Here is a 13664-nt window from a genome sequence, read left to right as displayed (position 1 = left end):
AATGAGTCCTTGTATGTTGAAATTGTCAATGTCTTTATCTCTGCTCTACACAGATAGCATTTTCCATGGAAATGAAGAAACTTTCTACTGTAGGTCTCAGTCCAGTCTGGATAGGTGTCCAGTGGACTTCAGCTACTTGAATGGTAATGGACCCAATGGGAGTGTATGCAGTGCCCACAGCATGAACTCCCTCAATCGCTCACAGAACTTCATCCAGGCATCTCCCATGTCTTCAAATCTGAGCATCCCTGGAAGTGACATCATGAGAGCAGATTACATCCCCAGCCACAGACATAGTGCAATTATAGTACCATCCTACCGGCCAACTCCAGATTATGAAACTGTCATGAGGCAAATGAAGAGAGGGGTGATCCAGATGGATAGCCAAAGTCAGTCTTTGAGGAATCTCAATATTGGAAACACACATGCTTATAACCAGCCGGAAGACCTAGTTTACAGTCAGCCTGAGATGCGAGACAGACATCCTTACACGATTACATACGGGCCCCAGGGCAGCGGCTATAACAAGCCTGTCTCCCCGTCTGACCAAATGAACCCTAATAACGCTGCTCAAAATAAGACAGCAGCCAGTGCTATATCCCACACTGTCAGCACACCAGAACTGGCTAACATGCAGCTGCAGAGCAGCCAGAGTTACAACACTGCTCACATGTTAAAGAATTATCTCTTCAGACCCCCACCTCCGTATCCACGCCCACGTCCTGCCACTAGCACGCCGGACCTGGCAAGTCACCGGCACAAGTATGTCAGTGGGAGCAGTCCTGACCTGGTCACTCGTAAAGTCCAGCTCTCAGTAAAGACCTTCCAAGAGGACAGCTCGCCGGTTGTCCGTCAGTCGCTGCAGGAGGTCAGCGAGCCCCTTATGGCAGTGAAGCATCATGCAGCTGTGAACAAGCGCCATAGTTTAGAGGTCATCAGCAATATGGTACGTGGTATAGAAGCCATGGCATTAAAAACTTTAAATGCCCCTCTGCCGCGCAGGAACACTTTGCGGGAGCAGGTGCAGCCAGAGGAGTCAGTTCAGATGGGGCACGAAGTTCAGCAAGTTCCTCATTATCATCACAAAAAGACATTCTCTGATGCCACGATGCTGATACACAGCAGTGAAAGTGAAGAAGAAGAAGAAACCCCAGAATCTGTGTCACGGATAACAGCCCTCCATGAGAACATGGAGTACAGTGCTCAGCTGCAAGCTGCCTTGGCTAGAATACCAAATAAACCTCCTCCAGAGTATCCTGGGCCTCGTAAAAGTGTCAGCAATGGAGCCCTGAGGCAGGACCATGTTAGCATTTCTGTGGCTGTAGCCAGGGCCAAGGCCATGAGGCCAGGACCTTCCAAAGCCATTAGTGTCTCTCGAACTGATCAAATGGCAATAAATGGGTCTTCGCTGGGGCCCTCCATCTCAGAGCCTGACCTCACGAGTGTGAAGGAGCGGGTCAAGAAAGAACCTGTCAAGGAAAGGCCTGTGTCTGAAATGTTTTCTATTGAGGACAGCATTATAGAAAGAGAAATCATGATGAGGGTAAGTGCCTTCCTCTGTTGCAGTGGCTTCTTGGAAATTAGTAGTCATACAGGTCAGTTTCCATACCAGAAAACTGTTGGATCAGTAAACTGTGAGGAACACGTGGGCAGGAAGATGTGGATTTGCTTAAAGTTAGGAAATGTGATATTAAGTGCCACATACAATTTGGTTTTGTGGGTCTGTATGGCAGCCAAAGGGGCCGATCATGTGCACTGCTATTGGCCTTGTCTGCTTCCTCTGCTGTGGTGGTTTGGCTGCTGGCCAGATCCGCATCTGACCCAGCCGACGACGATGCCACCACCTGGGCAGCAATGCCAGCCCGGGGTGGGGGGCAGAGCACGCAGCCGGGGGACGAGGAGGCTGATTGCAAAGCCCCCTTCAACGCCTGTTCCCCTTCTGCCTGCGCAGTGCTCTAGCCCCCACGGATTTGAGGGCAGCATGAGTCTGAAATGTGTTTGCCGAGATGGGTGGGAGACTGTGTTTCGGCGCTAGCATTTTATTCCTTCTTTGCAGGGGCGTCGAGTTAAGTACCAACTAATATATGACATAATGGAATCCCTTGAATTTTTCAAACGATCTCTTTGATTTCCCTTCCCGCCACTTTATAAAGCATAGTTATCTGAATAAAACACTGTAGCTGTAGAATATGGATTGCCAGTTTTGCCAATAACCTAAATGAGTGACCAGATATCTAATTATGGAAACAGCAGATGTAGCTGTGTGGTTGAGGATCTGAATTGTTTATTTTTAAAAAAAATGTACTCAAGGATGAGAAATAGGGTCCTTTTAAACTTGCAATGAATTTAGAATTAAAAGTATTTAAAGGCTTCAGTGCGACTTCACGCAATGGCAGAAAAATGAGGGGCGCTTACCATTTAGTGACTTATGTATGTGCTTGATGTAACGCTGTGGGGATTGCAACTGCAGTCACAGAAAGCAAAGTGCGTGCCATAGTTATCTTCTTCAGAACTGAGGGCTGAAACAAAAACAATTTCTGAAACAAATTAATGAAGCATCTAAACAGTCCAGAGCAGAAGGGGAGTTTGTAATGTACTAGATCAGTAACTAGTTAGGTTTAAATACTGCTGTATATTCAAAGAAGTTTTCTAAACATATGTATAGTGCTTCTCATTCATTGGTGATCCTTACACTGATGTAATGGTTAGGAATCAAACTTGGGCCGCTAAATTGTATCATGGAGGCTGAATTTACTCCTGCAGAATCTTAAACTTTAAATGTAAAATAGATACTTGACTATAAACATAATCTTTCATGAATGAATACTGTAGACACTGGTGTAACAGCAAGCATATATGTGCTCTTTTGATCTTCTGAGGAAAGAAAACATTGAGAAGCAGGAACCCAAAGGATTTTAGGAGGAAATGAAGGTGAGAAAAGAGCTTAGAGATGTGTTTGAGTACTCTTCCTCTGAATAATAATTCAGATCAGCCTTTGGTCAAAAAGTTCTTTGTTGTTGTTTTGTTGTTTGTTTCTGAAAGTAAAGGGGTGGTCTTAGCATTAAGCTTTTAAGGTGGTTTCAGCCCAGATCAGCAGTCTTAACACATGGAGGCCTTCCTTTTGTCATAGGAATCACATGTTATAGTAATGGTAATTTGATGACCTTGATCTTTTAAACACAGACTTTTCTATTTTACCTCGCAAGTAGTAGTAATAATAAAATCCCCAAACAAAGAAAAAATACTTGCATTTTCCTGCTTTCTGAAAGTGTGAAAAGAAAGAGTGGGTTTTATTTTTGTTTCACTTTTTTGTTTGTTTTTCACTTAGTGCTCTGGAGAAATCCAGTGATGAAGAAAAAGCTCACAGGCTTTTCAAAAATCAAGCCATTTACTTATGTCTGAGGCATTCAGGTTCAGTAGTGTTGTTTCTAGGAGCCAAGCTTGGCCTGTGTGGTGACCACAGCTGCCATATGCATGCTAAGAACTAGGCTTCCCTTGTGCTCATTTCTCCTTCCAAATCCAGCAGAAAGAACTGTTAAGGAAATGGAATAAAATATTCCTAATTTGTGTACTTCTGGAGATGGTCTGTCTTCTTGTTTTTTGATGTTTCAGCTCTCAGTGGCATAAGGAGGGCAGCAGGACAAATTTAAAATTCATACTCTGGTTCTCCATGTCACAGCATAATATGATGCATGAATACAATAAATGATATCCTTCCCTGACTGCTGTTACGTTCAGTTTCTGGGATATGTGAGCTCAGATTTTAGTGCAAAATATATCATGGGTGCTATCTGAATCGCTAGCTGAGTGCATCAGAAGACTTCTCATTTTAAGTATTAACCATCACAGAAGAGAAACAATGTGTTTTACTGTTTGTTGTAATAGATTGAAATTATTGCTTTTTAAAAGATGCCCCAGGTATCTTGGCTATGGTAGTGCTACTTTAACATAACAGGGTGATGCTTTGTGTGTCCTACATTCAGAATAATGTTTGCAGAAAAATGCTTGAGATTGTATTTGTGTGTCTTTTGGTGGCATGTAAACCGTATTATACACTGGGATTGCTTCTTTGAAATTAAAATTCTGTGCTCATGTAGGAGCAGGCCTTTGAGGAATAACAGGAAGAATAGAGGTTGTATTTGAATTTACGATGCTAATGGTGATCATCTGCATTCCTTGGCCAGAGAGTTGCAGATTTTGGAGATTAAAAAAACATTCCAGCATTTTACTGGCATTATAAATAATCACACAGAGATGAAAACGTGCCTTTTCTTGCCAAAAGAATCTAGAAAAGCAGAAGATGGCAGGCCTGGAGGCCCAGAAGAGGCCCTTGATGTTGGCAGCACTGAACGGACTCTCAGTTGCTAGGGTTCCGGTGCCGGAGGACAGCCAGGATGAAGTCGCCAAGGTGCCAATGGATGAGAGGGTAAGATGGAGGTTCATGAAATGTTGCTCATTGCCTTTGTTCCCAGCAGCGTGAAGTTTCTAAAATATTAAAATTTGATTTAAAATGTGAAAAAATTTATCTTGAAAGTTTTCAGAGCCATTCATGGAAAAGGCCTTTACCATACACTGGTATGTCTTTGGATGCTGGCAAAGAGTTAGATGTCTTGAATGTTTACTGAAGTCGGTGAAAATTGAGGTCGTTCAGTGTTTCACGTGACCATACAATGTCATACAAGATCAAGCTGTAAATCTAATATTTTGTACATTTTTCACTCGATTAGGCAGTCTTTCTATGGCGATCATCCATAGATATCGTCTTGCATGTTCTGATATAACTACAGAGTTCAGTTAATGTCTCTAACAGGGTTAAAAAAAAAAAGTTGTTTGCCTCCTGATGTTTGCACATGTGGGTGTGTGCACATATATAGAACTTTGGAAATTAAAAACAGTTGCTGCCATTAAGATTTGAGAGACATATTTGCAAAGAATCTTTCTGGATAGAAGTTTGCAGTCTTGTGTTGTCTGGTACGCAGACGACAGAACTTAACCTCTGCCTGTGTATGTGGGGTTGTGTTCAACCACAGAAATTACATACTTGCAAGTTAGGGAGTATTTTGACAATGTGGACCGCATCACACTTCTCTCACTATGGTGTTCTTCCTAAAAAGATACACTTAAAATATTTTTACAAGTATCTATTGTGGTGAAATCACATACAAATTCAGACTGAACCAGGATTGTATTTAGCATGGTTTTGCTTTTTATGGTATCAGTCTTAAAAAATGTGGAGGTGGAATGTAAAAATGTAAAATTTGCTTGTGGTTTCATTCAGTAGAAAGACTGTGTTGTGTTTCCTCAGATAACTGCAACTGAAAAAAAAAAAAGCGAGTGAGAATGCTATGGCTGTATATTGAAATTCAAAGAACAGATGGAGGGGTCTAGTGGTATACGTTCTTCCAGGAAGAGTTAATAGATTGGTGTTCCTTCCTGTTAAATCTTAGTGCAAAATCTTGAAGAGGAAGCTGGAAGAGGGCATGGTGTTTACAGAATATGAGCAGATTCCAAAGAAAAAGGCAGACGGGATCTTCACCACTGCTGCCTTGCCTGAAAACACTGAGCGCAACCGTATCAGGGAGGTCGTTCCTTATGAGGAGAACCGAGTAGAGCTGGTGCCGACCAAAGAAAATAATACAGGCTACATCAATGCGTCACATATAAAGGTAAAAGCTTTCCTGAACTTTGCTTTGCAAATGAAGGTATGCTAAAGCTTTGTTTGCGTTTCTGAATGCACAGCAGCATTTTCTGTAACTCGAGCTTCGGAAAAGGTAACTCAGTCAGAATGCATTACTGTACCTGCGTGTCAGCATGGGCATCTTTAAAGTCCCCTATCAACTAACATGCGTGAGTTGATTTAATTGCTAGAGACTGGGAAGTAGTTTGAGGGGCATCCTTACTTTTTTATGCCCACCTTTGCCAGCTGGTTGTGGAATACATCTGCTGGTTAATGTAGAAAGAGTTGGTCATGTTTCTTAAACCTCATGAAAATGTGTTAGATCAGCCCCAATACCTGCCATGTAATATGGTTGTCATGACCCTGTACCTGAAAGAATGAGCAGTCAGTATGTGTTCTGATTTATCAGTCCCAATTTTTTAAGTATGCCTTGATAAAGACAACACCTTGCTAATGAGATCCCTGTGTCTCTGATTAGATACTGCATTGAACTTCTCTGTGTCAAAATAAGTTTTTTATCAAGAAACTTCAGATTTCTTGTTAATTCAATGTAGAAATAATTTAAGATATGATCTGACTGTTACTTACAAACGTGACTGGTTTTAACAGTGAACTGTACTGCAGTGGCTGCAGACACTTGGTTTTCTTCAAACTTCCAGTACTATTTGCAGAGTCCTTTGTTGGTTTTTGCTCTACCCTGAGAGAAGTAACTCCTCTCCCTCAGATGACAGATTCTCTTGTTGTCAGAGAGAGCTGTCTGCTTTTTCTCATTGTCAAAATCCAAATTCAAAAGAAGTGATTCAAAAATAATAAACAAAGTATCCTGATAAATTAATTTTTTCCTGGAGTAAAAGCCTTTTAAAAGTTTAAAGAGACTTGCTGGCCAACAGTGTTATATCCTGTTGATTCAAAACAATTTGTGAACCAGGATCCTGGCAGTTTATCCCTTTTCTACATGGCCTGGTAGGTAGCAGATACTGAGTTTTTGCATAATCAGATGTTGCTATGATGATGGATTTCTGAGCCCAGAATTTTTCATCTACTTTGTAGGAGGCCAAAAAAAAAGAGATTCATAACATAAATTATGCCCACAAAGCAGTACTAGCCAGAAAAAGAATTTTCCTTGGCTAGTTTTGAGTCCACATTTTACCTTGTGTGTCAGTGTTGGACACGCAGGCATCTCACGTTGATAGAGCACCCAGGAACACGCACAAATGTTTTAGCGCATGACATTGGTCCTTGCCAGTATTTTCCTCTCGCACTCGTAGTGGTGCATCAGAAGCCAAGCAGATGTGCTTTTGCTTAGAAGGTGAAATTGCATCTGCGAAATTTACCTCAGTAGCACAGTGTGTGTGTTTGCAGCCCAATATTCAATTTTTAATATCCTGCAGTTAGGGCATTAAAATGCAGTAAACATTCCAGGCATCCCATTCCCTCCAGACTATTTATGGTCCTTTCGTATCATGTGCCAGGAGGCTGGATATTTGGACCAGAAGTCAGTAGACAAAGAAAACTCCTATATCATCCTGATAAGGTCCATGCCTGAAGGATTCCAGCTCCCACTGCTCTGCTTGCAAGCCCCACAGTTTTACAGCATTTCTCTGCTTATTTACCATTGACCTTCGCTGCTAAGATACAAAGATCGTTGTTTATACCAGAGAGAAAACGCATAATTAAAATTACAGATTAAGCAAAAAAGTTCTTAAGATCACCTCATCTGACTGCTTGGGTCAGGTCAGCATTAACTTAAAAAGCTCGGTAATACCATACCAGCACTCACGACTGCAGATGAGCGTGCAAGCGCAAGACCAGTCCGAGTCCAAGATGCTGGTTAGTGCTGTGCAGTTTATATTCATTCCCACCTAGTACAAAAACCTGAGGATTCTCCCTGCTGATGCACATTTTAAGTCTTGCAGGTTTTAACCATTATTCAAAGAGGAGAATGCTGCATAGTATGAAATAAGAAAATGAGCTGATGTACAGGGTTGAAAACAGTTTTCAATGCAGTGAAAAATTTGTTATCATATAAACGCTATGCTAGTTACAGGTGTGAAAACCCAAGCATCTCAGCTTCATGAACAGCTATTTGAATAACAAATAAATTGATTCTATTTCTGAAAATGTATTCAAAGACCTCTACCTCAAACATAGTATATGATTAAACCTGTCAGAGATATTGATTGCTTCTTGTAGCATTCTCCGCCAGCACCTTGATATTTATGGATGTGTCAGTATTTCTGTTGTAAATCATCTTCTCTGGTATTTACAACTTTGTTGTGAGAAGTGGCTCTGGGCTAAGAGGTAGAATTAGGTCTTAGCCTGAGAAGGGTAAACATTTTAACTTTCCAAAATAATTAGTTCATCTGGTTTTCCCTTTTTGCTGGTAAGCATATTTTCAAACAATATCTAGTAGCTCTAAAGGTGGTTTGGCTTTTTACCTAAAATGTTGAAAAAATTTTTTTTTCTATAAACCTTTCCTGATGTATAGTAAATAATCTGTCATAAAATAATATTTGTTTTATAGACAAGAGTTTTGTTTTTTTAATGGCCTAAGTATGAATATCTGCCTCAATCAGGTAAATTGAGCAGTGTTTTACACTGCTTAATTCCAAGGTAATGCTGAGTCTGTACAGGGCACTACATAATATATAGTGTGTAAATCTGTGTGTTAGTGCTCTAAAAATAATTTCATTTTGTGTTGTCATGCAAATACACAAATATTTCTATAAGATGTGGATGGTAATCCAGTTATCTATTGGGAAATAGATTTACATGACTACGGCTTTAGATAATTTTAAATTTCACATGGCATTCAAAAGCCATTTAATATGCTGGATTTACTTTATAGTAGTTTGCAGCTTCTGAACTGAAAAACCCAAGATGAGTGAGGAAAAGTAACTTGAAATGAAGCCTGTCTGGATTTTATCACTCGCTGGCAATGGGTCTATCTGAACTCTGTTATGTACAGCGTGTGGGCATAACTGCATCCTCTGGGAACAGCTTGGCTACATCTTCAACAGAGATCAGAGTAGTAAGAGCCTGTTTAAGAAATTTATTTTTTGCCTGAGTGGAAGATAATTGAGGGAGATCCTAAACAGCAGAAGCCTTTAGGTTTTGTTGTGCAAAATGACATTTACATTCAGGCTTTCTACACTTACTGTGTGTTCATTTGCAGCAATGCAATGCCTTTTTAATGCACATAGACACTTCCTCTGGTGCTTAGTTTTTCTTTCATCGTGGGTCTGCCACCAAGCCCAGGGAAGTCAGTCAGCTGCTTATTTGTACTTAAGCGCTATCAGAAACACGGCCTCAAGAAAAATTTTTTTTTCATCTGTATGATCCAGATGCAGTGGCAAGAAAATATAGATGACTTTTTGGTCAAAGCTTTATGTTTATGGGCATCAAAAGACTTGGAAGCACCAAAGTTTGTGTTTTGTCAGATTTGTTCTTAGCAAAAGGGTGATTCTTGTTCAAAATTTTGAACAAGAATCATAAGAACAAAGACTTAAAGGTTTCATTATGGTTCCTTTTGTTTAAAGGGCAGTTCTGGCACAGATGCTGCTGAGAAATTGGGCATTGACTATTTTTTTTTTTTTTTCTTTACTCCCAGGTTACTGTAGGTGGAGAGGAGTGGCACTACATTGCTACCCAAGGGCCTCTGCCGCACACGTGCCATGACTTCTGGCAGATGGTGTGGGAACAGGGGGTGAATGTTATAGCCATGGTCACAGCTGAAGAGGTACGTAAAATCACAGAACACAGTTCTTTCTGATGTGAGCAAATCTGTTATCATCACTTCCCACTGCAGTAACCTGCTTTTTCTATCAGCAACCCTTTTTCCTCTTACTCTGTTTGAACATACCCATGTACTGCTATAATGTTATACTTTGTAACTTTCTGATACTCAGTTTGGCAAGTACTACAGTGAAACAAGCAGAACCCCCCTTCCCCCTGCCTCACTTCAGTTTGGCCAAACCAAACAAAGATGTTTCCATTGGAATGTGAGAGCACTGAGCTGCTCCTGGTTAAAATGACACAGACTTCCACCCCGTCTAAGACCAGTTCTGCACACCGTCACTCTTATCAGCTGAAAAGAGACCAGAAGCTGTTGTTTCCGTAGAAGTGTCCATGGTTTAAGGAAAAAAAAAAAAAAAATCTTTTTATTCATATGCCAAACAAAACAGTTATTTCAATTGTAATCCAAGAACTATGTGCTATGTTATAAAAACTGGCACACATTGCTAACTAATGCTGCATTCAGCTTTATGCCTGGTTGCTTTTAGCAAACACAGGGAGTGCTGTAGTACATCAAGTCACTGTCCAGTTCTCAAGGCTGTTCAACATCAGATACTTACAAGTTGCAGAAGAGAATCTCCTTCCATTTAAAGGAGAGGCTTTCCCAGGAAGAGAATATTTACCGAGGTGTTGTACGCAGTTGCTGGCTTTCACCACAAGACAGGAGTTAGTTCTTCAAGCATTTTACACTTAAGAAATATTATATGGCTGAGGGTTTTAAGTTTTTATGGCTATTTTCTTTACTTTGTGGGATGCTCCTTCCTCTTCCAGTATTTGTAGATAGGCCAAATATTCTTATTTCAAAGTTTTATGCCCTCTGTTTGTAGAGAATTATAATTGCAGGAACTAATGACTTTTTTTTGTTGTTATTATTAAGGAGGGAGGAAGAAGTAAAAGTCATCGTTATTGGCCTAAACTGGGCTCTAAGCACAGCTCAGCCACTTACGGGAAGTTCAAGGTGACAACTAAGTTCCGCACAGACTCTGGCTGCTATGCTACTACTGGTCTGAAGGTCAAGCATCTTCTTTCTGGACAAGAAAGGACAGTGTGGCATTTGCAGTATACTGACTGGCCAGACCATGGGTGTCCAGACGAAGTCCAAGGCTTTTTATGTAAGATTTCATTAACTTGCATGATAAAATACATGAAGGAAAAGGTTGTTTACATTGAATTCAGTTCACTACACCTAGTTACAGCTGGGATTGATATTAAATGGTTATTGCTGTTGCATACAAAGGCCTCAACTAGGTTGTACTTTGCTGTGTTTTGGAGAAAAAAAGTGGTATTCAAGAGGTAGAAGCTAAGGTGATTGAGGATTTTGGTCCAGAAAGACCTGACATAACAGGAGGAAAAATCAGAGGCAGCAGCAGTGCTAAAGACTCAAGGAATTTTAAATAATAGGATATCTCTGCTGGCTCATCTGTCAGTGTAAGTTATTGCCACTTCCCAGCTACCTAATGAGTGTAGGAGATATTAGGCTGCCCACAAATGTGATTAGAGAGGTCTGGGTGAGAGAGGTTCAGATGTTAGTGAAATATGGCACAACTCCTCCAGTTTCATAGGAGGCCCTTATTGCTGACAGCCAGCTAGGATTTAGTAGTCCAGAGGCACTGGATTTGTTGCAAAAGAGCAGAGGGCTCCATCACATATGCAACAAGTCTGAACTCACTGCCGCTCTTCTAACCACATGTACCCAGGCAGTGCTAAGGGCCTTCCCAATTAAATATGGTCCTGGTTCATGCATTCCAGAAAAAAACAGCCATTATTTTCATCTGTAATGAGTTAATAAAGCTTCCTATTCTTACCAAGTAATAAACACTACCATATTAGGTAATAGAGATTCAACCATTATTTAACTAAAGCCATATCTCTGGCACTACAGTAGAGTGTGATGTAGAGATCTTTAAGTTACTACTGAAGGAGTCTGTATGTGGTGTCCTGATGCATTGGAGATGCCTGCCCTCTTAGTTTCTGAAAGCTTTGCAGCTGCAGCAGCATAGCTCTGTTGCAGCTAAGTTTTCTATCAACAACTTCAGCCTTGACACAGCTACTGTCCTTTAGTGATCCACTCTCCTTTGCATGGTGTAAGCTTGATGTAAATAACGCGTCATTCTTTTCCCACTTCTGCCACCAGGGCAGAAAATAAAAATGACATTTCAGCTTTGGCAAAGGAGTGCCATGGGATCTGTCTTTAAGGCAAAGCTATTGCCCAACTCCTAGTTTGTTTCATACTTTGTTTCTCCTTCCAATCCCTGTAGCTGTGGTTGGGCATGGCAGTAATTGGAACCTCATTGTCCCCTTTTCCTCTGTCCCATTGTTTGCCACCACGTACAGTCCCATTTCACTGTGTGCATTAAAATGTAGCTTTTCTGATGTTGGTACGCCTCCAGCCACAGCCTGCCTGTGTCAGAAGGACTGCTCAGGCCGCAGTGCCATGACACAAAGAGTCAGGCTCAGCTGAGTTTGGCTCAGCTCTCACTTTCCACTCTGGGAAGCTAAGTGTCTAAGAGTTATGCATCTCGATGAGATCCATCATCTTTTGTTATCTAGACTATGCTGGAACAATGTTTAGAGGTCAGAGTCGGAGTTGTAGTTTATGGTGTGTTTATCTAACCAGGTAAGCGTCCACTATGTAAGGTTCTCTGTGCGGTTTGACAGTAGAATACATTGAACAACACTAGGACAGCCACACAAGACAATTGTTCTTGAGTTATGCACTTCCTAGAAATGGCTTCGGGGAAAATACAGAGAGTGAGGTTCCAGAAGGGCTCGTAGCTGTTGAGAAACAAACCCTGAGCAGAGAGGTGAGTGAGCTTCTGTCTCCCTCTAGAAGGGAGAGGGAAACAGAGCAGATGGATGCTTGCTTCCCATCTGATATTGGCTTTGACAGGCAGTAGTTTCGATGGGACTTAGCTGTTGTTTTGATCCCAACCTGTTAATAGCAGGAATTGCTGTAAGTAATGTCTAGAATCATCTGCTGAGGGTACCTGGAGATTTGCAGAGGGGAAAACAGAATTTAATTTTTTAAAAGAACCATTTAATTTAAAGGAGCAGACTCCCAAGTAATAATTGACACCCAGCTGGTACCTGCTGGATTCAGTGCTGTTCACTGCACCCTGGCCAAAATGATTAGTATGTTGTAAAAAAAGTAAATTATTGCCACTTTGAGAAAGAATGACTTTTCCATATTCTTTTTTCCCCAGTTTTTACATTTAGACATACAGATGTTTGCAACCTTGCCTGCATTTTATCTTGCAGCTTACCTGGAGGAGATACAGTCCGTGCGTCGCCATACCAACAGCGTGTTGGACAGCAGCAACAACTGCAACCCTCCCATCGTGGTCCACTGCAGCGCGGGGGTGGGAAGGACCGGAGTGGTTATCCTAACAGAACTGATGATTGGATGCTTGGAGCATAATGAAGTAAGTCAGCTTCTTTCTCAAGACAAACCCTGAGCTTGCTTCTTGGCTAACTAGCTACATTTCTGAGGTTAAACTTAAAAGGCATGGAAGTGCTTGCTTTCTATTACCTTTGTGAGACAAGGGCCTTAAATGCAATAGGCAGAGATTTCCCATGACAGGCTACTTGCTGTAGTTTTCTGTTGAGTTGATAGTATGTGGTTTTTATTAGTATTAATACATTCAAAATTGGGGCTTTTTTCTCTCTTTTAAGAATTTAGTCTAATTTACACCTGTATGTAATTAACAGCCTAGAGAGACAGCATGTTTACAAGGACTACCTGAGAGAAGCTAGAGAATAATGTCAGCTTCCTTGCTCTTTTAATGGAAGTTTTATGCTCTCTAAATTCACTCCTTGCACTCCTTCCTCTCTCCTGTGTTGTCTCTAATTTCATCTGGAACAAAACTTAACTGTGTCTTAAGAAAAAGGTGTGTGTTATGTTGGGGAATAGGGCTTTAGGAACTGCAGCCAGTATTACAAGACTGGTAATACAGTCTGGAGTTAAGAATAAGAGAGCACCAGCACAGAAACCATGTGTAGCAACTTGCTTTTCATCTGTCCTGTGTCACTGGGTAACTGTCCAGGAAGAACATCACATCATGAATAACAATGTGCCACACAGTTCCAACATGACAGCTATTGAAACTGGGGATTTCTGTTGCCAAAGAAACTGCTCAAAGACCAAAACCTCTTGTAGAGATAAGAATGCAGCAAGAGTGACAAATAGACATAT

General features: G+C 41.1%; 1 protein-coding gene across 5 annotated transcripts in view; it reads left to right on the top strand.

Moving 5' to 3' along the window:
* Positions 1-13664, top strand: part of PTPN14 (protein tyrosine phosphatase non-receptor type 14) — a 122171-nt gene that overhangs the window by 97513 nt on the left and 10994 nt on the right. For all 5 annotated transcript variants that reach the window (XM_074863703.1, XM_074863702.1, XM_074863701.1 and 2 more), the window contains 6 exons: positions 54-1543; positions 4283-4426; positions 5448-5666; positions 9288-9416; positions 10350-10584; positions 12731-12894. In XM_074863703.1, the coding sequence (XP_074719804.1) occupies positions 54-1543; positions 4283-4426; positions 5448-5666; positions 9288-9416; positions 10350-10584; positions 12731-12894 (2381 nt within the window). The remainder of the gene's footprint in view (positions 1-53; positions 1544-4282; positions 4427-5447; positions 5667-9287; positions 9417-10349; positions 10585-12730; positions 12895-13664) is intronic.

The sequence above is a fragment of the Strix uralensis genome, chromosome 3 (assembly GCF_047716275.1).
Source record: "Strix uralensis isolate ZFMK-TIS-50842 chromosome 3, bStrUra1, whole genome shotgun sequence".
Classification (NCBI taxonomy): Eukaryota; Metazoa; Chordata; class Aves; order Strigiformes; family Strigidae; genus Strix; species Strix uralensis.
Note: the sequence above shows the minus strand (reverse complement) of the source record. Positions and strands in the feature narration are given on the sequence as shown.